The following is a 25,750-nucleotide window of genomic DNA, read 5'->3' as shown; positions in this document are numbered from 1 at the left end:
TAGCTTCATTGAGTAGCACAAAAGGCAGAAAATATTCACATTTGAGAAGCAACAATTTGGATTTCAGCTCATTCCTTTACTAAATCATGACAAAAAAAATGTAGACTTCTAATTGTCAGATCATATTTTGCTAAGTAATTTCAAGATGTTTTTGAATCAAATTAGAGATTTTCTGACTCACAAGGAATATGTGGTAGTATTTTTTTTAGGTTTAACACAAATTTGAAGTCAAGATATTGCGTTGTTGCCATGTTATTTCGTTTTTGTTCTGTTGTGTGTTTTTCCACTTTTCAAACGTATGATTTGTAAACATGAACACACAGACTTTTGTACCCGTTTCAGGGGAAAACTCTCCGTCCTGAGAGGAGAAGACGGAAAGGGCCGTAACTCACAAATATTTTCAGAGCCAATAATCTGTAATCGAGTAAAGGTTTGGTCCATGAAAAGTCAGAAAATGCTGAAAAATGTTGACCAAACCTCAAAATGATGAGGTTCTCAAGTGTCTCGTCCTGTCCACAAACACAAAACTATTTAGTTTGAATGATTTCTTTGTTAATGTAAAGCAACGAAAACCAGAAAATATTCAAATTGAACATTTGTTTTCATTGTTAAAAAGAACACTCAAGTTGACGATTGATTTAGTTGGGGATTTTTTTAAAAAGCAGCCATAAATCTGTATGTTTTTAACTTGTATTTTCATGCTTTGGTTTATTTTTCATGATTTGGTTTTTATTCTGTGTTTTTAACACTGTTGTTGTTGTAAAGTTTCTATAGAAAGAAAAGTACATCATTAAATTTCATGACAAAGGTTTTCAAACGCAGAGCAGCGGCAATCTGTGCTAAACAAAGGGTTTTTGATCGCCATGACTCTCAGACTGCTCCTTCCACGGTTTTTCCCCCTCCTCGTGGGCCATGACTTAGACATTGATCTCCAGCAAAGCATCATGGGAGCTGGTGATTGCTGTCTGAACCCATGAGGTTGACCTGGTGTTGGGTAGTTTACTCGTGAGTGATTGGTCTGAGGAGCAGCGAGCGGGACGCGACTGACAGGTGGGAGAGCAAATCAGCCTGATGTGGAGGAGGAGGAGGGGAATAAAGTGGGCGGGGCAATGAGAGTGCGGGCGAGTCGGGCCTCCGAGGGGATTAACATGGTCTGACAGGCTGGCTGGAACAAACACACACAGAGAGAAAGAGAGAGAGGGAGCTATGAGGGCGGGCTGCTCTGCTGAACACACACAATACACTGCTTGTTTTAGAACAAGAGGAAAAAGAGAACAGATAGATAAGAGGGAGAGGGAGGGAGAGAGAGAGAGAGAGAGACCAAATCACTGCGAAGGAATGTGTGAGAGAGAGAGAGACATAGAGGGAGACCGCAGGTGCTTCCCGACTAATGTGTGCGCAAATCCCGCTGTGGCCTTATAATGTAAATTCCACGACTTTTTCCCCCAAATGTTCGCAGAGAGAGAGAGAAAATCCGGACTCCACCCAGGTTACAGTGAAAAAAAAAAACCTCTCCACGGTAATATTATTAGTCTGAAACTAAAGCACACACACTCACTCCTATTAACCCTCTTATGACCATCATGATAACCTGGATTTATTTTTGATGTTATGGCTGTAGAATTGTCAAATAAAGGATCAAAGAGTGAGTGCTTTTAGCTCCTCTTTTACTTGTTCAGGGAATTAAAGTACCGAGAAGTTGACGACACTGTCCTGAGGTTCGACCGTCATGACACGTATATGGATCTGATTTCTCTGCTTTCCGGTATCCATCCATCCATCTTCTACCGCTTTATTGTCGACATGAGAGTTGCAGTAGGGGGTTCTGTGCCAATCTCAGCTGACAGTCCAGTCCATAGTTTTTTAATTTTCTAGGTTATGGCAATGAGAGGTATGCACGCCAAATCCTGGTAACAGAAGGGTTAAAGCTCCCTAATAGTTAGGGAGTTAGTTCCATGTGGTTTACTTCTTAGATTTGGGGTAATGCAACCTAAACGACAGGCTTATCTGGAGGCAAATTGATTTGGTTTTAAATAAAAACTGTGCAATGTGGATGTAAACAGACAGTCTCAAATCAAAGGCAACGTCCAGACGGAAACAGCGCGAAAGGTAAACGATCGCCTTCTTTGCCGTTTTCAAAAAGTTCCACGTAAATATCCCCGTCCACATGGAACCCCCTGAAACGACTGAAAGCGCTGTAGTACATATGACAGGACTGCAAGTGGCGCTGTCACGTTACACCAGAGAAGACGGCGTTTTTACACTTTACAGACATAATAACAGAAACAGAGTGAACTAAAAAATAATGTCAATGTGATGTCATTTTCTGCGCCGTCTCCGTGTGGACGGTCCCTCAATTCCTAGTCTGCATGTGTTTGGACTGAGAAAAGGACGCTGTGTGGCCCAGAGAAAACTGACATGGAAAAAAAATGAAAAAATGAAATAAAAGCCATGTGTGTGTCTAGAAGTAAGAATCTCTCAGGTCAAGAGTCTCACTGTGTTTGGAATCCACTGCTCAGAACGTTCGTTTGCATTCCACAGATTCCAGCAGTGGTAGGAATCCTGAAAACGATGACACTTTACCCATTTGGATCCTCTCTCTCTTTTACACACACACACACACACACACACACACACACACACACACACACACACACACACACACACACACACACACACACACACACACACACACACACACACACACACACACACAGAGAGTTAGAGACCGTGCTGATGTGTTATTCTGCATTGCTTAGCGAGGCTTCTTTAGGGAGCGTTTTTACATATTATTGATCGGGTTTTCCCATCTCGGGGAATTAACTGCCCCCTAAGTACAGCGGCCAGTTTAATTTAAGACTTAAAGAAACCTGTAAATTTAACTTCCAGTCAATTGCCCTGGTAAATTTCCCCTGCCTAAACAAATGTGTAAATAAGAATAAAAAGAAAATATGTGGAATGCTGATTTGTGAAATGTATTATTTTCCATTTAAAGTCATTAAACTGGATTTCATCTGTGTTTTTTTTTGTTGTTGTCTCGGGCTGCGAACACCGGGGCTTGACGGCACATGCAGAAAAATGAAAAGTACATGCAATTAGTTTGCATTTGCGTCACGATAATCTGCTCTCTCTGCGGCGCGTGGACTTTAAATGCTCGTGTTGATGCTCATTTTCCCCGCCCCCAAACGTTTATTTAGAGTTGCCTCGGTCCCTCCCACAGGAGGAGGCTGAGGCTTTTTTCCAAACCTGCAGGAAAATAAAAGTGTGGTGATAAATATCCACTCACTGTGACCCCATCCTTCTAGTTAACAGGCAGCAGCCAATAGATCAATTAGAGCCGATATATTGACCCGTGTTTATGGCGGCGGAGATAAATAATCGATGAATACATTAACCGCCAACTATTCTGATTGAATCAAGTTTTTTTCTGCTTCTTAAATGTGAATCTTTGCTCCAAACAAGAAAAGAAATCATTAAAAATTGAATCATTTTGGTTAAATTTCATGGATTTTGGGAACGCCCATCGACATTTTCTGATATTTTATGGAGACGACAACGTTTGTTTTCACAAGCCCGTTTTGGCGACGCATCCGTCACATCTCGACCGATATCTCTTGAATTTCTTACCCAAACAACGTCAAGTCGGCCAAGGTCAAACGCTGGCGCCCTCGGTGAGTCACCAAGTTTGAAACCCGTCAAGCAAACCGTTGGACAGTTATGCGATTCAAAGACAGACATACAAACACGTTAAGTTTCACAATTGCTTCGACAAAACATGAGCAGTTTGTACTTTTTCAAAAATACTGTGTTTTTACTCTGTGTTTTCTGTCCAGTGACTGCACGACAGACTGAAATCAATAAAAGTGATAGTTCCTCAATTGTTTTTGTTGATGAAAAAATCAACAACGCAACCTCAAAAGCTCATAAACTCACGCGGGGATTCGGGATTTGTTGGGTGATAACTAAGCGCTGCGAAATGTTAGATGGCAGATTTGTGATCAAACAAACCACAACGTGATCTCGATAAAAAGAAGAAACATCCATCGTGTTGAGGCCGTCACTCTAGATTAAATCTGTCAGAATAATAAGTGTGAAAGGGAAGTAAACAAAAGGAGAAATAATGTCTCAGAGACAGACAGACATAACTCTACTGGACAGAATACAGGAGCAGTGGTTGTGATCTCTTGCCCTGCTCTGTAATGAACCGCTGCACACGGACACACCCACTGTTTGATCGCCGTCCTTTCCAGGTTCGAGAAAACGTTTTATGGACCAAAAGATGACTCGATGAAGAAAACAATGGCGCGTTGCAGTTCTACCCCGACTTCAACATGAGCTTCTATTTAAACGCAGTGAAGAACAAACAAAAAATGTTACACAGAACTGGAACGAGTGACATCACTGCTAATGGAATGAGCTTCATACCTGCTCTGAGTGTGTGTGTGTGTGTGTGTTTACATTCATCCACAGAGCTGATAAAGCTCTGAGCTCTTTCCCAAAAAAAACATCCCACTAAGCCTTCAGCCACAGTCACGTTAGTCATGCACCTTCTCTCACTCCTGTTATCAGTCAGTCCAGGAATTTGGCTCCGCGGTGCCTCCGACGAGCAAACCCAGGACACGTAACCGAGCGCGGGGGAGGAGGAGGAGGAAGAGGAGGAGGGGGAAGCAGCGGGAGACGGGTTCATGTTAGACCGCGTCTCCGAGCTCTCAGAGCGGAGACGCGTTCCAGCCAGAGGTTGAGGAGGTGTTAATGCATCCATCTGTCCGAGACACATGCATAAGCTTTACTCCCCCTCAAGTGGAATTAAATCAGGGGAGAGAGGCAAAAAAAAAAGGCAGTGTTTGGAAACAGCTCCTCACAGGGTCTTGTTACTGCGAACGCTGAAATTAGAACATTTTATTCACAGTCTCATTAAAGCGAGACGGAGGAGGAGGAAGAAGAAGAAAAAGTTTTTTTATAAACCGCACAGTGAGCTGTTATTGAGAATGAGGACTTGTCTCTGCACGAGGCATTCGTGTGTGTGTGTGTGTGTGTGTGTGTGGAGCTGTAGCTTATATTTCTCTTCATCTGGAATGTTTGGACGGCTGTGAAAGAAAGAAGTGCATCACCAGCTGGATTTAACCGCGTCCAACTCCAGTCATTTGTTTCAGAAACGTTTGTTTTTCACAACCTGATAAGACATTAAATAAATAAAGTTGGCAGCAAAAAAAAAAAGTGTTTACAGTCCTCAGTTCACTGTCAAACACTAGGGACCGGAATCAGTATCGGTATCGGCCTGATACTGGTCAAAATCACTGGATCCAATATCGGACAGATATAAAAATCACATGCTAGCATGCTTTACAATGCAAGACTGAATAAGTGTAAATAAAAAATCAGCAAACCAATTTAGCGAGTCGTGTTTGGGCTGTTTATTTCTTCTTTTTGGGAGACCAATATTTGTTACACAGTTGGAAAATTATGACTTTGAAATTACTCGCAATGCAAATGTGTTGTTAACAGCTTTATACGTGGTCTAAAATTCCTGTATCGGACAAATATCGGTACTCGTGTTTGGTATCGGATACAAAAAAGTGTTATCGGGACAATCGTGTCTTTAACGATTAGTTTGTCACTTTTTATTTAATAACCCAGCCTGAGTGTGTTCCAGGGACATCTGTATGTTCTTAAGGTTCCCGTCAGCGGGTAATATTGTAAATAAAAAGATCTCCGGGGGTCATAAGATGTTGAAAAATGTTGATCGGTGTTTCTGAAACCTGGACATCTTGATATTCTCATAGGTCTTGTTTTGGCTACAAACCAAAATGATTCTGTTTTAATGATTTATTTGTTAAATGGAGCAAAGAAACGAGAAAATATTCACTTTTAAGAAGCGGAAAACTCAGAAAACTTCTAATTGTTATAAAAAAAACACACTAAAAAACCTCCTGTTGTGAGCGAGTGTTTATTCCATCCTCCTCTACTTTGTGCTGTATGTTATTATTATTCTTTGGTTATATTAAAACTGAAAACTAAGATGGGCGGTGATGGCGGTGCATGGGGGAGTGTTGTGGACAAGTGACCTTGTCCACAACAGAGTCTTCACAACAAGTCTGAAGACTGAGGTTAAATAGAAAGTCACATTAAAATACCAAACTTGCAGCCAAAATCCACTTCCTGTGTTTAAAGGGGTACTTCTCAACTTCTCAACCTTCAGATTTCCAGGCTGAAATGGACTCATATCTATGTTTTATTTTTATTTCATATCTATGTATGGTCACTTTAGAATGTGACAAATGTGGCCACGCGACACCAGTGAAAACAGTCATATCTGAGTCCATGTGTGCCAAGAAGACGAATCTGAATTGAACAACATGACATTTCCCAAAGACGTTTATCTGAATCCTTCCGTTCCACTTTGGAAGTAGGAACATGTACGAACAGAGATATCATTAAAAAAAAGGTGTGTTTCATGCTACAAGTCGCAATTAAGTTGCCTGAGAGGACGCATAATTTAGGGCCTTCAGCACCGAACACAGTCAGCGCCTCCCACCTTTTGACTTCTTGAATCCCGTTTGATCAGACGTGGAGGGAGCTGCGGCACAAAGAAACTCACTTTTCAGACGGTATCTCTGGAGAAGGGGGGCGTGTTTATGACCTCTTCATATTCGTCATATAAAGTAGAAGCCAGGCCTCGGCTGTGCTAAACAGCAGCTGCTACAAACAGGTAAACACAGCGCCGACACAGACCTTTAAGTCCTCGCCAGATACAAACCAGGCGCCGGCGTTTCTCCCCACTGCTCTTTCTCCACTGTACTCAACACCTGCTTGACCTCGGCGTGAAGTGAAGTGGTGTCATACAGCACTTCACTTCACAGGAGCGACGTCGTCAATGTAAACATCACTTTCCCCCTTTATGGCACAGTCGAAACATTCAAGAAAACAGCAGCAGCAGTGACTACTTTTAGTTATTTCGCTTTTACAAAGAGGTTTTCCTCACTTAATTTTACATTACTGGTATTTAATTCATGACGAGCACGATAGCGGAAGAGAAAAACAGGGATTTTCATGAGTTTATGTTGTGTTTTAACGTCAGACACATAAGCGCACTGCAAATACAGATGCGAGAGATGACGATGAAGCGATAAACAATCCATTACTACATTAACCATCAACTACTTTCAAACGGTTTGAGTGTTTTTTTTTGTTGTTAAAACACGCTCTGCAAAACATTTTAGCTTTTTAAAAGTGAATATTTTGACAAAACATTATTGAAACTCATTAATTTTGTTGTCTGGGCGGAATAAGACATTTATAGACGTCATCATCTCGAGGTTTGACCAAACTTGTTTTGACCAAACTAGAAAATAATCGGAAGATTAATTGATTAAAAATGAAAATAACCATTAGTTGTGTCCCCTCTACATCATATTTCAGAATTCAGGCCACTGATGAATAAATATTGTTATTGCCTGCAGATGGATTCTAGCTGTAACACAAACTCTATGTATTAGTTTCTGACAAAAAGTAAATGGAAAATAAGTATCTTTAAGCTTTTGAAAGAATATGTTTTCACATAAAACACAAAAACAACCTCTCAAACTTGGATATAACACAGGCAGACGATCCTCTATTAACTACAGTAAATAGTCTGATTAACGTTGTGTTTCAGATCAATAATTCATATATGATTGCACTGCATCATTGTGGTCAAGCACCTTTTATTAGTCTGGTTTCTATTAATGTACTGAATTAGCCACAGGCAGACATGACTCAGCAGGTTTTCCACAGCCTATCACGATATAGAAACCTGTACGTCATGATCATTGAGTACTAAAGTAAATACTTTACAGCAGACACTTCAATACTAGTATAGTATATTAGTACTTCAAAACTCTTCACAATACACTTAGGATGCAGGAAGTGACCATGTGACCAAATATCCACAGGAAATGCTCAGAGACGACAGAGAATAAAAGCTTTGGAAAAAAAGGGCCTGTCCAAGCAAAGCATCCGATAAAAATCTTCCATTAAACACAAAACCAAAATAAATATCAGAGCGCGCACCGGCTACCGTCGAAAACCCAAACATGTGGAAATATCTCGGAAAATAAAATAAAACCTGACCGTCTGACTGCTCTGATAAAACAACCGCTCATTCCTCCTCAGACCACAGGAAACACAATATCTCCACACACCACACACTTCCTGCACAGTTTCCTGCTTCCTGTGTGGCGGGGAGTGGTCGCTGATGTCACGGCGAGTGGGCTTAAAACGCCGCGTTCACATCCCAGAGGAAAGGAAGTGGACGCGGACTTCCTCGCTCATAAACGCTGCACCTTTCACCTCAAGATTCTTGCGGACTCCAACGACTTCTTGCTCCATTTATAAAAAGGTCAATATCCACATCGTATCTTTTTTCAACCGCCGTTCCAAACACGGTTCTGCAACAGTTCTGGGCAAAAGTGAAAGTTCCGCAGCTCCGCAGCGAGGACGCCGTGGATCGCTCACGTGCGATAAACCTGCAGATGAACCAGTCGTTCCACTTCCATGACAACGACGTGCTGAAGTAGTCTTTCAACTGGAAGGTTATGGGTTCAATTCTTGGCTCTGCTAGTCTATATGTGTCCTTGAGCAAAGACTCTTAACCCCATGTTGCAGCGGGTCATTGATGAGAGGGTTGACATGGTGCATAAAAACTCTCGTCAGGTCAAACAAGACTGATTCATTCGCCCTCAGCTGCTGAAGGAAACTCCTCACTGACACAGACATGTGAATCAAAAACTGCAATTACAGGAAAGTCAACAAGGCTTTCAGGCTGCTCCTTATTATTATTATTATTATGATGATGATGTCATCATCAGACAGTTCCAGGAGGGGGAAGAAAGAAAAAAAAATATGTATCAGAGCCATTTTTACGAGCAGGCTGAAGTTATTAGTATTTAAGATGATTTCAACAGCGAGAAACGCCAAAACCACAGCAACAGAAATAACAAACATGGACGTGACAGATGTGGACGCAAAAAATATATAAAAAAAAACAGCAGCAGGGCTGTGATTGAATGAAGATTACACCTGTCTTAAACGCTATTACCCAAAAGGTAAACGTTTTAATTATTTCAACCGGTTATAACAAATTACACATTTATTTGTAAGAGACTTGATAAACGTCACTAAAACATTCTTTTGACATTGACACGTTTTTAATAGTTTATACATTGTTTTTATACTGCAAATGCTGTATATCACTGCACTGCAGCCAGTCAGTAATCGATTAATTGAGTAATCGTTTGGTTTTAATGATTTTCTTTCGTTTGGTTTTAATGATTTCTTTGTTATATGGAGCAAAGAAACCAGAAAATGATCACATTTAAGAAGCTGAAACAATCAGAAAACTTTTAATTCCTTAAAAACACTCAAAGCGATGAATTGACTATCAAAGTAGTTGACGATTTATTAGTAATCGAATTATAATCGATTAATCTAACTTCTAATACATAATGTGTGAAATACAGATCTAATATCACCTGCCTCCCATTGGGTCAGTGAGCTACAGGCTCACATGCAGTCAGTCCTCAGTGTTACAAAGATTATCTGTAAACACACGCTGCTCACATTCTCACAGTCCACAGAGACTCGAAGACAGTCAGTGTGTGCGGTGAAGTTTTATCTGACGCTGCGGAAAAAAAATCAAAAGCAACAAAGATCTGAACAAACAAACAGACAGAAGCTGCTGTTCCAGTTTTAAATCATAAGCCTCTCTCTCTTTTTCTCTCTCTCGCTCGTGAGATGGAAAGAAAACATCTTAGGTCAGCACTCGGGAACTTTAAAAAAAAAAAAGAAAAAGCAAAGAAAGCACAGTTCAAAAACGCTCTGCCTCGCTTTAAGTCGGACAATGAGACGCAACCTGATTCAGCACTCGTCCGAGGGGGAAGCGTGCACACTCACACAGGAAGTGACATCACCGTTTGACAGGGACAGCGTCGCACCCGCCTGATTAACAACATTATGTGTCATGTGATAATGGCACGGCGTGACAGTCACTTCTGAACAGAGCTGCTGGATAAATATCCGAGAACACGCGTCGTCCTCTCTCTATCACTTATCTCTTTGTCTCGTACACAAAGTCTGCTTGTCCTGGTCCGTGTGTTTTTTAAACACATGAGAAATGTGTAAAAAAAAACCTGTTTCATTGCATCACATCATTGTGAATTAAAAGCCCACAAACGACGTAACAAATAATCAACTTTGACTATCGATTCTAATCAGTTTGAGTGGGTTTTTCTGTTTTTTTTTCCCTCCATCTAACAAAAGAAATCATTAAAACGGAATCATTTTGGTTTGTGGACAAAACGAGACATTTGAGAACAATGTCATTTTTGAGGTTTGGGAAACTGCAATCAACATTTTGTGGACCTCACTTATTCAAAAACATAATCAAACTGGAACTGGTTCCACATTAGGGCGTAGTGATGTGACCAAAACAAGCATTTTTGCAGTAGAAACCATTCAAAAGTGTCAATTTGGACAATTGTGGTGATCAAAATAGAGAATTAAAAGAAATTAAAAACTGATTTGGGCTTCCTGAGTGAACTTAGAAACAAGATATCTGTGGTTTCACACATCTGAGGTAAAACAATCAACACATTGCATATGTTACATTGCCATTAGACAAAACAAAAAAATCATATGGCAATAATTGTTTTTTCCTGCCCTGTTTCATATTTATTTATTTAAAAAGAAAAGAAAATTTCCATTTTGAACTTTGAGTCTGGAAATTAGCCTCGGGTTTACTGCATTTGTTTACGTATCATATTTTACTTTTAAAAGGCAAGTCTGATGACAACATTTCCTTCATAAACATCTTTCCAAGCACGTGGAACTGCTGCATATCAGCTGTAAGCATGCAGAAACTCGTGTGCACATGAAATACAATGTCTGAGAGTATTTTTAGTGGATGGATTTATTCCTGCAGGTTCCTCACAATCCTGAAGCAGTGTGTCTCCTCTAACAGGATTGAAAATGTCACATTTTCAGTTGAAAATGCAGCAATTATTCAAAACCACCGGACTGTGAGCGACAGTGGAGAAATGTGAAAGGCGCAGTATGTTTGTATAACAAATAAAAATGATTTGGTTTCCCTTGGGCATTTCAAGCAAAAATGCTACTTGCTATTATTTGTCCATACTCTAATGCATGAGACCTAGTGAAAACAACGAGAATGAGCCACTGATGAGATGCATTCAAAGACCCTGGTAAAAGAGGATGCATTCAAGAAACCTAAATGATCCTGTGTAACGACGGCAACGAACGAACAACAACAATCAAACGCGAGACAAAAGACAACTCAACATCCAGGACGTCCGGGCAGCTCTTTGTTTCGACACCATTTGTGGCCGTTTGTCTCAACATGGCGTTAAACTTTGTATGAGAAGAGACTGCGAGGCGTTAACCGGTCGCGAGGACGGATTCTGCTGCACAAAAAAACACTGCTTTACAAGTCACTAGTTTGTGTGTTTGTGTCGCGTATAAAACGACATTGCCGTTGCAGTTTCATGCAGCCGTGCGATGATGACTCCGCCCGCGTAGAGTCGAGCCGTGCTGTGCCGAGTCACGCTGGATCTGCGGAAAACCGCGGTTTATGCAAACAAAAATCAGTCTATTTTCCGCTACGTGAAGGCCAGGATTGCAACAAGGTATGGGTGCAATCTCCAGTCTCCCCATTTGATGTCACTGATTCTTACACTGTGGATCTTTTACCATTGAAAATGCATCTGAGCCAGTAATCGTTTGGACCTGGAGAATTAATACCACACTGAAGCAAAACAATCTTTTTTTGTCTCTGTGAAACAAACTGTTGGTGTGACTGCATCCTCTGTGCTGCACACGCCAGGCCCTGTGTTTATTGAATCCTGCACAAAAATAAGTTTCCCCGTCCCCACGTGACACGAGTGGCTGTTATGTGATAATGAGCCTCGCAGGGAGTCCCACAGCAGGACTCTGTTCAGTTTGGGCCTGGAGATTAAAAAAAAAAAAAGTTTGACAAGCTTTTGTTTATTTAGTTTTTTGCTCCAGACTGATCGGCCATCCACGCCTAATCTAATCACACGAATGATCTCACCACTCTCGGTGGGAGTTCGGCTCCCAAATCAAACATTTTTTTCCAATTATGAGGAGGTGTGGGCGTGCGAATCCCGTGAGGTTGATCGGGTCGAACCTCAGCGTCGATCACGGGTTCTGCCGTAGCGTGTCATTTCCAGCAGATTATATTTCATGCACAGCCACACTTGGGCAGCGTGGTTTCAGACCATGTCAAGGACACTTGTGCAGGGAGCTGCGTTCTCGACCAGCTGACATATGTGGAGTGGGTGGTATGACAGGAGAGGGCCGTGCATCTGCTTACATTTAATCATGTTCCACTGGACGAGAGGCTGATGCATCACTGTCTTCTTCTACAGCATGTAATCCGACTGTGGTTGTACCTCGACTACGACATTTGCTCTACTGTCCTTGTCCCGGTACACAAGCATTAACGGGATATTTATCTACCAAATGAAGCATGTTCACCTCCGCTACACTAGGTGGCAATATGCCTCATTACAGCTTTCCAGATAGATCACAGACCAAAATAAATTTAAATGGCAGCCATTTGGTGCCAATGCCAAGCACCATTATGCTTAAAATATACAAGTCTTTAATCTGAAAGCACATAATTTCAGTCTACTCGTCAGTCTAACAACACACTGTTCTGGATTTCAATGTGTTTTTCTCGCTGTCGTCTTCCTTTTCTTTTGTTTATCAGCTTCTTCCATTATTTCCATGTCAAAGGCGAATAGTAGGAACTACAGTTTGACTGTTACAGGTTTTTTTGGGCCAATTATCCTTTATTCCTACATGTGATGAAATAGAACCCATTTATTGATAACAAACGATACAAAAATTGCTTCACTTCTAATGGTCTGTCTCTGTATCTGTACTGCAGGACAATCATATGCACTATTTTCATGAAAAACATAATGTATTAACTAAACATCAAACATAGGAAATGGGTTTGAAAATGGGGCTGAAACAATTACTCAATTAATCTCCAACTATGATCATCAATGAACCAATCAATATTTTCTGGTTTCTTTGCTCCAAATAAATTCATTAAAAACGGCATATATTTTGGTTACAAATACAAGATGTTTGGAATGACTCATTTTATCATTGTAACATTAAATTTAAGTGATTTAACAACCATAATCAAGTTTCTGAAAACAAAAATCATGTAATCTGTAATCATTGGCCGATTAATAAATAATAAATCTGCCAATGCTGATTATTACAAATGGCATTTATCTGCCAGATTAATTGATAAATCTGGTCTACCTAAGGACAGAGCTTCTTCATCTGGGTGTGCGAGTACAACTCAATTTCATTTTTACAATTTCAGACAGACTTACGTGCTCATGTGTACTTTAAAAGTCAAATCTTAGGCACACTAACTCAAAAAACAACCATGTAAATACACTGAGCGAAGGACTTACAGGCGGGAGATTGTCTGGACTGGGTTAATCATTCCTCACAGAATGGCAGAGGCTGTGTGTGCACTTCACAACACCCCGGCCAACGGCTTCAAACCTGATGAATTAATCGGCTCAAGAAGAGGAGCGGGGACCCCGTCACTGTGCCCCCCGCCCCTCCAACCCTGCACAACCCTTCTCCAAGGAGAGGTGGGGGGGGGGGCCCGCCAGAAAGAAGAGGGAAAAAAACTGGAGCTGACACAATCGCAGTCAAAGCTATAAATCAAAACTACTTAGCCATGAGATGCACCAGTTAAGCGTGGATATTGATTAACTTGTTACAGACTAGACACACACACACACAGACGGACAGGAAGCCCTGACTGTTCTCTGGTGGATAGTTGCAGGGACGACGACTTCCTTACATCCTCGTGCGTGCTGTTAGTAAACAACGACAACCTGAGCCCAGACAGGTGATTTAATTACAGTACTGCTTCTAAAACATGCTGTGGGGTTAAGTTATAGCCAGTCAAGACGGACAGATAAACAAACAGTTCCCGCCTCATCATTTTATTCTGCGTGGCTCCCACCTGCTGTAAGATGGCATTCACACCCTGCTCCATACTAATGCTTTAAGCTGTCTTTCTATTTGTCCTGCAGGATCCAAACAACCTCAACCGTGTTACCGGGTTTGTCAGTCAGCCATTGCAGGCAGGAACTGCTGCCAGCCCTGATTACACACACACATGCACACATACACACACTGGTAACACTGGGCTTTTTTCAGCAGCCTGATTTTTAATGGATGTTTTCAATTTTAAAAAAAAAATGACTAAACGTAGATAATTCATTCAACAAAAATCACCAGAGAAAGGTGGTAAGGTTAGCTTAGTGGAGTGGAAACATATTCAGTAAATAAATACCTAAAATGCTACCACAGCTTCCGTATTTATTATTAGTACAACAACAACAAAATATTTTAAAAGTCAACATGTTACACAGAGACAAAGATTTAGCTTGCCATTCTGTGTTGACGTCATAATGTCGAGACTTGTTACTCTTCTTCTGTGGTAAAGCGCACCACATCTGGCACCACCTACTGCTCATCTTGGTGAACTAGCTCCCAATATTGCGGATGTGCATTTTCCTTCAGCGAATTCGCAGCCTATTCAAATTATTTCATTTACAGTACAATATTTAATCCATATTCTTTGTAAATGTGTGGAGTATAATCATATGATTTGGTGATTTATGGTAGTTAAATGTAATGTTGGATTTATGATAGTTAAATGTAATGTTGCTGTTCCTTTATTTACCTCCATTTTGTTCCTTTACATTTAACACTTTTCTCTCTTATGTATCATATTTTTTGTAGCTTTTTTGTGAAGCTTCTATCCATCTATCATCTATCCATCCTTTTTTATCCCCTTGTCCTTTGCCTACTAGCTAGCTACGTGCTGTTCCCTCCTCTGGCTGGGAGATAACAACACGCCAAACTCCATTCAAAATATGGCTGATTAAGTGGCGTCGCGCTTACCACACGCATTCACGATTTCCCGACGACAAAGCCCAACACATATGTCAAAATGTGTAGTGTTCGCCTTCATTCCGTCTTATTTGTAGAAGCCTAAAGTGTCAACACAGTGGGGGATAATGCGTGTTCACTGCCAAACGTACAGCTGTGGGCGGTAGCTAGCAGCTAGCAACGTTTGTGTGAAATGTTCCTTTAAAAACGGAGACGAGGGGTTTCACTGGAGCGTGGTGCCGATGAGTGGGCACGTAGTTAACAAACCCGGCGAGTCGTCATTCAAATCCCACACTTTTATTCGGCCGCGTTAATTGTCTAATGTTGTGTGACGCGCGGCTGTTGCGACATAGTAAAATACCGGTTTTTTTCAATGGAGTTTGGCATCCATATTCCGGCCAGGCACGTACCGGGGGACTAACCGCCGAGCAACCCCCCAGTAAAACCACGCTGCCCGCAACAACTCGGCCTTAACAAAAAAATAAATAAATAAATAACACAGCAGAAGCTTTAGGTTTCTCCCCCCTTCACCCGGGAGAGGGCCCACGGTGGGTCCGGGGCCTCTCGTGCCGCTGCGGGCCGGGCTCCTACCTCAGTGGGGCGGCTGATCTCGAACAGGTCGAGCCGGTTGGCGTTCCAGTGGTTGATGATGTCGGCCAGTTTCCTCCTCTCCTCCTCCCTGTTCCCCGACATGGTGGACGGCGCTGGTGACCCTGTCCGTCCGAGTAAAAACAATAAAAACTCTCCGTTATAGCGTTAGTCCACAAGGGGAAGAAACCGCTGCTGCTGCTGCCTCCGCCGGTGCTGCTGCTACTACTGCAGGTCTGCCGCGTTCCCTCCTCCGGTACTCAGTGCGGTCCGTGTCTCGGCTCGACGACCGAGCGACCTGCTGTCTGATCTGCTTCTGACTCGCGTTCTCGGTGCGGCTCTACGCGCTCCCGCTGAACTCAGGACGCATGTACGTGGACGCGCGCGGAGTGGTTAACTGTTTCGGGTGACGCGGACGACGAAGCTGCTGCTTTTAACAATAAAACACTCACCGTGGCTGTGGTGTAAAGAGTTAATAAAGACATGCTTGAGAATATGACGTCATCGTGTGTTAAAATACTGTCTTTTTCAAAAACAAACAAAAAAAACATTCTCGTCGCAAATGTATTCGTTTATTTTACAACTTTATAAATATGTGTACACACATAAATTGACATAATGAATGTTTGACGTCACATTTACATACTGTATGTACAAAAAAATATTAAATAAACGAATCCTAAAAGGAAAGAAAGATGGAGTTGATAGAAGGTTGTTTTTGCTTTTGCCATTAAAAATACAATTTGTCTTCTATTTTTTTTGAATGATGCAGTTTACAGTGGAAATATTTTAGGTTTACGTCATTTTTTAAAAACAGCCTTTCACTGTTACGTATGTTAAGTAACAAAACAAAACGTTTCTGTTTGTGTGAAATGCTTTTATGAAATGTTTATTGTTCCTTTTTTTCCCCAAGAACATTGTGTTGAACATTTCCACAATTTCAGGGTTCATTCAAAACACAGTTAACGTTCCACTGTGCAACATCGAGGTGACATTTTATTGGGCAGAAATTGAAGATAAAATAGTTATGTTATAGTTAAAATAGTTACCTTAATTTACATGTCAGTGCTGTGTATTTGTCAAACACTGTGACAGAAGAGCTCTCTTTTTTTTTACTCTTGTTACATGAGCAGCTATCGCAGTCAGAAGGTGCTGAATGCCTCACAGTACTGCTAAATCACACACACACACACACACACACACACACACACATAGCTACACTTTTTAGGACTCAACATTGACTTACATTTACCAGTTAATACCAAACCCAGAACTATAACTAGTTCATGTCTAACCCTAACTACCCGCACTTCAGATCTTTACTCTTAACCTTAACCACAGCTTAAAGAATTGTTCTGCCCCATTAGGACCAGGTTTTGGTGTCCATGAGGACCACAGGTCCTGATGAGATATGTGTTTGAGACAGAACATGTCCTAAAGAGGTGATAAATACAAGAACACAAACACACACCAACACACACACAGACTGGTTTCCAGGAATTCAAAGGACATTACATTGACTTATATTAATTACCTGGAGACTTAACCCAAACCTTAACCTACCCACATAACATGTCTTCACCTTAAATTGTAATAATTTACATTATGGTCCCCACAATATGAGGAATACCTGAAACACACACACGTTTGTGTAGCATTGACTTCCGTTATTTATCCTTAACTTTAACCATAACCACTTAATGCTTAACCATAACCTTAACCTTAACCAAAACCACAATTCTAATCTTAGTCCTAAACTTTAACCAGTTCCTCAGGAAATGAGGTTCTGCCTCATTAGGTCCAGGTTTTGGTCTCCATGAGATAAGGTCCTTTATCATTTCCTGGAGACTTAACCTTATCTTAACCATAACTACTACTAGTCAAGCCCTAACCTGAATCCTAACCTAACCATAAATAAACCAAATATAACAAGGAGAATTGATTTATGTCCCCGCAACATGAGGAATACCTGAAACACACACACACGCCACATAATATAATCCATAAAGCCTAATTTCCTTTGTCTGTGTATGTACATGTGTGCATGTGTCTCTGTCCCTCGTGTGTATGTCTGTCCCTCGTGTGTATGTGTCTCTGTCCCTCGTGTGTATGTCTGTCCCTCGTGTGTGTGTGTCTCTGTCCCTCGTGTGTATGTCTGTCCCTCGTGTGTATGTGTCTCTGTCCCTCGTGTGTCCAGACTGCAGTGCTTCATTATCAGCCTTCTGTCAGTGACCCTGACAGGTCAGCAGAAATCACACGTGTGTGTGTGTGTGTGAAATGTCAGGAATACAGTGGTGCTGATGATCACAGGGACAGAAATAGCAGTGACACAGCAGCCAGGTTTGTCTCCACCCACCTCCTCCCTCTCTCTCTCTCTCTTCTTATAAACACGTTAGTCACTCTTTCCTGAATTCGTGGGAGTTTGTCGTCGAGTGAACGAGAAGCGCTGACCTCATGCGTGTGTGTGTGTGTGTGTGTGAGTGATTCTTGAGGTTTATCAGAGCAGCTGATTTCACACGTGTGGAAGTGAAATGACATTGATATTAACATAAATATAAGATATATATATATATAGATAATCATAGAGATATTTCTATATAAAGATGAATTTCTTGATATAATCTTCGACAGGGTTCAGGTTAAAGGCTCATTTCACCCAATTTATTGTAATTTATTATTAATAAAACAATAAGGCACAGAAGAGGATAAAACAAAAAAATAAACTTCAATTCTGAGGGAAAAAAAGGTGAGAAATCTCTCAATAAGAAATCTCAGAATTCTTAGTGAAAACAGGCAGAAATGTGGGATTAAAGATTCTATTTAAGTCAGAATGTGGAGGATGAATTCTGACTTGAATCTCAAATCAGAATTTTGACTTTAATCTCAGAATTCTGTTTTTCAGTTGTTTGCAAAAAAATTCACATATGGCCCTAATCCTTTAGGCTTTACTGATTATATTGATTATTTGATTGATTATTGAGACGACAGTCTACATTAACTTCATAAACAGACCACACGTAACAGGAGACGCATCCTGTTTCACAGTTAAATGTTTCATGAAATAATCGTTGAAAAAAAAAAGTCCCAAAGAAGTGAAATGATCAAATATTGCACAGGAAAATCCTAGTTTTAATAAACATCCAGAGTTTAACTTCATTTATAAAAATACATCAGTCATAAGGGGATTTTTTTATTTCCTAGAATGAGGACGTGAGTACTTATCTTTAAATTTAGTAGGATTTTAAATGGAGGCGTTTTACTTATAAAAGTGTATTTTTACTACGTTTAATTGGCACTTTGACTTCAGCGAGGGACCAGTGAATGTGTGTGTGTGTGTGTGTGTGTGTGTGTGTGATGCTGCTGAACTCGCCTGACACCAGAAGCAGAAGTGAGAACCCACAACAGGAAACCAACTTCACCAGATTACCCTGCCACTTCCTGTATCTGATATTATCTCACACACACACACAGTGACACACACACACACACACACACACACACACACACGCACATGGACGATGCTGATGCAGAGACACTGAGATCATGTGTTTAGACACACACACAGTGACACACACACAGTGACACACACGTATCAATTATTGTGTCTCCTGCTCTGTTATCTGCAGGTTGTTTAAAATTAGCCGTGATAACATCCCTCGTCTTATCTGACTTTACAGAAAGACTTTTTCTTTTGCTGTTGTTGAATCTCTCTGCGGTCGTTCGAGAACGCAAACGTTAGATTCCACGAGACGCAAAAACAAAACAAACGAGTAAACGTGTGATAATGGACACCTGAAGACACAAGGACACTGTTATTTACGCTGCTTTTACCATTCTGCAGTGGTTCGTACCTTTTTTCAAACTGAAATTGGAAACAAAAAGAAAAAAAGCTTGAATTCTGAGATTGAAGTCAGAATTTTGAGAGGGGGGGAAGTTGGAAGTCCGATATAAATCTTAGAATCTGGGATTACATTCAGAATTTTGGATCAAATTCTTCCTTTAATCTGAGAATATTGTCCATTTTTGTTTGTTTCCAAAAAAAAAAACCCATTCACAGACGGCTATATTGATTATTTGATCGATTATTTCCAATTTTGCTTTGAAAATAGGAAATAAAGACTAAACCAACTAAACGTAAAAGACTAAAATAACTAAACTACATTAAAAAAGAAAAAAGTTCTTAAATTCTGAGAGTGAGGTCAGAATTTGTGAGGGAAAAAAATAGAAATACATCTCAAATTTTAAGGGGGAAAAAAATCATAAATCTGAGATTAAAGTCAGAATTTTGATTGAATTCTTCCTTTAATCTCAGAATTCTGTCTATTTTTTTGTTTGTTTCCAAATATTTCCCCTGCTATAGAAGTATATAATTAAGTTTGTCAGAGGTCAGAGGTCAGGCTTTAAACACCACACTTAGAAAACAACACAATTCAGTTTGGGGAAAAGAGGAAATGCTGCTGAGTGAACAAAAAACCAGAGGAGGAAGCAGAAAATAAAACAAACATCATGACCTTTGAACTCTACGGTACAGTGCAAAAACTGGCTTTCAAGAAAGGTTTTCTGGAAAAGTTTTGAATAAATAATCAACTTAAAAAAAAACCTCTGTTTTCTCCTAGTTTTCTCCATTTTCTCTCTTTTTTCTCTCTTTTCTCTCTATTTTCTTTCTCTTTTCTCCCTGTTTTCTCTCTCTTTTCTCCGTTTTCTCTCTTTTTTCTCTCCCTGTTTTCTCTCTTTTCTCTCCGTTTTCTCTCCCTGTTTTCTCTCTTTTCTCTCCATTTTTTCTCTCTTTTCTCTCTCTTTTCTCTCCGTTTTCTCTCTCTTTTCTCTCCCTGTTTTCTTTTCCAACAGAAACCTGGATTTCTTCCACACAGTGGAGCAGGAAACATCTGCCACAGAGTGAATACAGGAACACTTATGAAGGTGTGAACAAATGACTAACACACAGTTCAGCCGTTCACAGGACAGCATGATGGATCATGTACAGTATATTACAGTATATATACATATATGTACATCTATATACACATATATATATATATATATATGTCTTTCTCACATAATTTGATATTGTAAAAGTTACAATTATGACATCAAATGCTAAAATGGTAAGATAATAATCATCATTTTGATAACAGAAGTTAAAATTCTGACTTAAAGCCAAATAAATATTCATAAACGACTATATTTTATTGATTTTATCTCTCGTTATTTGCCCACTGTAACAATTAACTAGTAAAAGTTGGTGTAAATTAGCAGGACTGACTTATTTCTATACATTATCCTATATACAGTATTACTCAACACATGGACATATGTTCTATATAATCTCAAAACAGTCTGTGATGCAGCTGAAAACTTACTAACTTAGACGTATGTAACAACCTAACGCTCTCATTTAAAGCAACAACTGAGCTATAAATAGAATAAAAGCACTTCCTGTGCAGCTTCATCAGAGGTTTCTACGCCACTGAACAAGCAATTAAAGAGTGAAGGTGGAACATCTTTGTTTTCTCTCCATCACTGCACTGACCATCTGAAACACAAACGTGACTTAGTAAAGGTTCTGTTATGCTTCCTCACGCTGATGCAGAGCAGCACGATGAGGAAGGAGGAGGAGGAGGAGGAGGAGGAGGAGGTGACCAACCCACAGAGAATCCTCCACAGATGTTTGAGGAGCTCGTGTCGGCCTTCGACCAACATCTGGAGAAGACATCAGAGGTTGGTATGTGGTGTGAAGAGTGTGGAGAAGGGGCAGCTGTTCTGGTTCTGGTTCTGGTTGATGCACAGTAACATCATAAGTGAGTGGGATAATCTGGGAAGCTCGTAATCCCAATTATGGAAACACAAACATGGTGAGGAAGGCGGATTACTGGAGTTTGAAAAAGCAAAACCACATTCATGGAGAATATGGTACATAAAGAGATAGATTTAACTATTTATTCATCATTTTTGCTCAATAATCTTTAAATTATTGTCCACAAATCTTTGTTTTTCTCATATTCCAACACAGCCCAGCCGTGATTTCACTCATTTAATCTTGTAAAAACAGAGATGAACACACCAGCGTTCCTTGCCGCGGCGTTTCCTTCCTCCTGGCCACACCTGGCGCCTGCCCTCCGACCTCTGACCTCCAGCAGGCCCACGGTACGAGATGAATCATGGGGAGAAATGACAAGCATGTGATCTTTGTGAGGGAAACTCCACCTCTCTCTGCTGACGACCATGTAATGAGGGGCAAAAAGAACCAAATACAGCTTTTAGTGGAGCCAAAAAACACAAACCACAGCATTTACTCACGTTTGAACTTCATATCAGAGATGTTTTTGTGCCAGAATTATTCAATTAAGGGGTGATTTTCATAAAATGTAACATTGAGTGCAGTTTGCAATGAAAGAATACAACATAAACTGAAGAAAAACAGAATAAATGTGCATAAATAGATGAAATAGATGGATAAAATGTAACATAATTCAACATTTAACATATGTATACCAGTAGAATACAACAAATAAGACATTAAAGTGATAAAATACTAACAATATTTTATATACAAAGTTAAAATTATGACATAAGAAGCTAAAATTGTGAGATAATGTCATCATTTTGATTATAAAAGTAGAAAATTGTGACATAAGAAGCTGAAATTGTGAGGAAAATGATCAGAATTTTGATAATAGACACTAAAAGTATGACATAAGAATGAAAATTGTGACATAAGAAGCAAGAATTGTGTTGAATTTTATATCATGTTTTCAGATTAACAAGCAAGAAATAAGTCAGACTGAGGTCACAGGACAGTGAGATAAAAACATATAAATAAACTATATAAATCCTCAGCTTATAGGCTACAGCAGACTTGACTCTGTGTGTGTGTTTACAAAAAGAATCCTCATCTGAAGCAGGCGTGTGTTCTGTCGCTGCAGCTCTGTGATTCCTCTCACGCTTTAAATGTAAAAAACGAAGTGGATTATTATTACAAACGGAGCGGACCACCCAGCACCAGCAGAGACGGCGACGACAGCTCATTAACACGAAAGAGGGAAGCTGCGACGACACGGGTCGCGTCATTCAAAGGTCGCGTTTGTGTGTAAAGGTCGTTTTGTGGAGGCGACCGCGGCGACGGTTCTCACACTCATTAAAGGACACATGTTTACACACTGCTGCTGTTCACCAAGTTAGAAAGTGTAAGCTATGCGTTAGCTGCTCACTTTATGAGGTACACCTGTTCAATTTAAATTAGCCGATTACACGGCTAATTTAGAAGAATTTGACGATAAAATAATTACACTTCATTTTTCACATGGTGCACAATCACCTGATTGTATGAACTGTTGTTTTTCATGAGCCATTTTATAATTAATATACAAATTACACTGAAAGAAGCCAAATATTCTTACATTTATTAACATTTTGCTCGTTTTAAGATGAATAATCTGTCAAATTTGGTTCATCATGAGCAGAAAACTCTGTCAAACTGATTCTTCCTTTAGGATTTAAGATGAATTTTAGAATGTATGACTTAGATATCACTTGTTATTGGTGATTAATGCTTAAAGTAGCGGTATCTTATGAAGACAGAGTAAGATATTCTTTCTTAATATTAGAACCTAAAATTTAAAATGGTCAACTCAAGGCAATCTTGTCATCTCTAAACAAATGTATGTACTGACATGTGTTTTACTGCATTTACTATTATAGTATAATTTTTCCCTTTTTTTAGGTTTCTTTGCAGCATAGGAAGTTCTTACTAATACGAAAATAGCCATTTTTCTGCTGAAGTGACATAGTGACATGTACAGTATCAGATTCTCTCTCTAAAGTGTTCTGTGATTGTTCAAAGTCTACCAACATGGGCCAGACAGAAACACAGTCAAACAGTGGCCAGAGACAATTGAGACAAAGAGTCTCTGAGACAGAGGACACTGAGACAAACGCACTGACAAATGGTCCAAAGACTCGATCCAAACTGACATCATCACATATTAAAGTCATGACTCAGAAGGTCAAATCTGTGACTTGCAGAAATGTATAAAATAAAAAATACATAACACTCATATTGTAAAACAGACTGAATGAGTGAATGTAAGTATAGAACATGTGAGACGTGGCTGTGAAAGGACCTGGGGGTCTGTGTGTGTGTGTGTGTGTGTGTGTGTGTGTCAGCCTCTACCACTCGGCACCACTCCATTAAATCAGCCTTTGTCACCAGAAGACTGCGTCTGTAACACACACAAAGACCCCTATAGAGGCCTGTCCATTAAATCAGAGTCATCACACACACACACACACACACACAGACCTAGCGCATTCCGTAGCCCCTCACCATGAACTTAACCATCGCAACTGAAGCCTTAACTCCAAGATTACCGTGATTACACAACTAATCTGAACCTTAAAACGCGAGTATTGAAAGTAAATGTTTCCATTTCCCATTCACGAGCAAAATGAATTTAAAGCGCCACCTGAAGCTGTAATTCCAAGTCCTTAACTCATTCAACTCAACATGGCTGCTATTAGCGTCAACCACGAGCAAAAGCTGTACTTGTTGTCACTCTTTTTCAGCACTTTTTAAATTAGACGCGTTAAAAGAAACAGAACTGTCCTACATGTCCCTGTGGACGCGTTGATATCACGTTTTTAAACGCGAAACACCACATTTTGTGTTCATTAAAAACAACTTGCTCGCTAGCTAGCTCGTAGGCAACCACGATAGCCATAATGTCCCAGCTAATCTGAACCTTAAAAACAAGTATTGACCGTGTACTTTTCCATTTTCTTTTCAATTTCCCCATTTAAAAGTAGCACGTTTCACTTAGAGTGCCACCAGAAGTTGAAAATCCAACTCATTCTCAAGTCAATGCTCCAATTTCACAGTTAAAAATGGCTGCTATTAGCAATAGCCATAGACACTTCTGTGTACATGACTTGTTTTACCATTTTCTTTTGAATTTCATTTTAAATGATGAATTCCCCCTGCTTTTATTTATTTACTCCCTTTTTAAATCTCTGTTAGGTTATAAAAGTCTGGGATACACTGCTTTAAAGCTACTTTAAAGCTACTTTAAAGCTACTTTAAAAACTACTTTATAGCTGTATGGCATTACATGGAAAAGACAGAACACGATGTGGAACATTTGAAAGATTAATCTTTGATTACTCACGATCCTGTTCTGCTGCTTGATCACAAACCTTTTTAAATACCAACTTTTATTTTTTACCCTAACTTTCGTTAGAGGGATTTTAGGGTTTTTGGACACGATCCCTTTGCTGTGATTGAAACGAGAGAAACTTTCACGTGTGAAATGACGTTGACAGCGAAAGTTTAAAAAAAAACACAGAGGAATTTTAAGTGCTGAACCATGTGAACGAGTCAAACTCTCAGTGTGCGGCGCTGCCAGTTCGACCAGTTTGAAATATTCAAAGTAAAAGACAGGACACGGAAGGTGAATGCTGCTCCGCCTGTCTGCCAGCCTCAGACTGTGTGTGTGTGTGTGTGTGTGTGTGTGTGTGTGGTATAAACTCCTGAGAACAATGGGGCTTAGAATGATTTGACATCCTGTTCACTGAGGTGATTAACACCTGCAGAATTTAAAAACAATGAAAGCAACACCGGGGAAAAGAAATCATTATTTCAATGTAAATTCCCATGACTTCCTGCTGAAGTGACTTTGAAGCATCAGCTCCACATAAATCGACTTTGTAATCCTCATAAAAGAGCTATATAATTACAAATTATTATAATTGCAGCATAAGTATTCACCACACTAACACCTCTTTTCTGGAGCTCGTGTTAGGTTTAATACACATTTTCACCATTCACAAGTTTGAGACCACGGGATTATGTCAATTAAATGCTGAGTCAAATTTTCATGATTTTTTCATTACAGTTTATATCGTTTGAATCTTAGGGAAGAGGATTAAGGCCACATGTCAGACGTATGATTTTAATCTCAGACTTTTGACTTTATTCTCAGAATTCTGATTTAAATCTCAGACTTTTGACTTTAATCTTAGAATTTACTTTAATCTCAGACTTTTGACTTTAATCTCAGAACTGATTTAGATCTTAGACTTTTGACTTTAATTTTAGAATTGTCTTTAATCTCAGATTTTTGACTTTAATCTCAGAACTGATTTAAATTTCAGACTT

The 25,750-nt window shown here is 39.9% G+C and overlaps 1 protein-coding gene across 18 annotated transcripts in view; it reads right to left on the bottom strand.

Moving 5' to 3' along the window:
• Positions 1-15,943, bottom strand: part of afdna (afadin, adherens junction formation factor a) — a 100,523-nt gene extending 84,580 nt beyond the window's left edge. For 11 of the 18 annotated variants that reach the window (XM_044049416.1, XM_044049426.1, XM_044049421.1 and 8 more), the window contains exon 1: positions 15,604-15,942. In XM_044049416.1, coding sequence (XP_043905351.1) covers positions 15,604-15,705 — 102 coding nt within the window. In that variant the 5' untranslated portion in view covers positions 15,706-15,942. Of the gene's footprint in view, positions 1-13,511; positions 13,648-15,603 lie in introns of those variants that run through there. The other 7 variants (XM_044049427.1, XM_044049429.1, XM_044049435.1 and 4 more) reach the window with 3 other exon arrangements.
• Between the last annotated feature and the right edge of the window lie 9,807 nt (positions 15,944-25,750).

Source organism: Solea senegalensis, linkage group LG17 (genome assembly GCF_019176455.1).
Source record: "Solea senegalensis isolate Sse05_10M linkage group LG17, IFAPA_SoseM_1, whole genome shotgun sequence".
Taxonomy (NCBI): Eukaryota; Metazoa; Chordata; class Actinopteri; order Pleuronectiformes; family Soleidae; genus Solea; species Solea senegalensis.
This window is presented reverse-complemented; position numbering and strand designations above follow the sequence as displayed.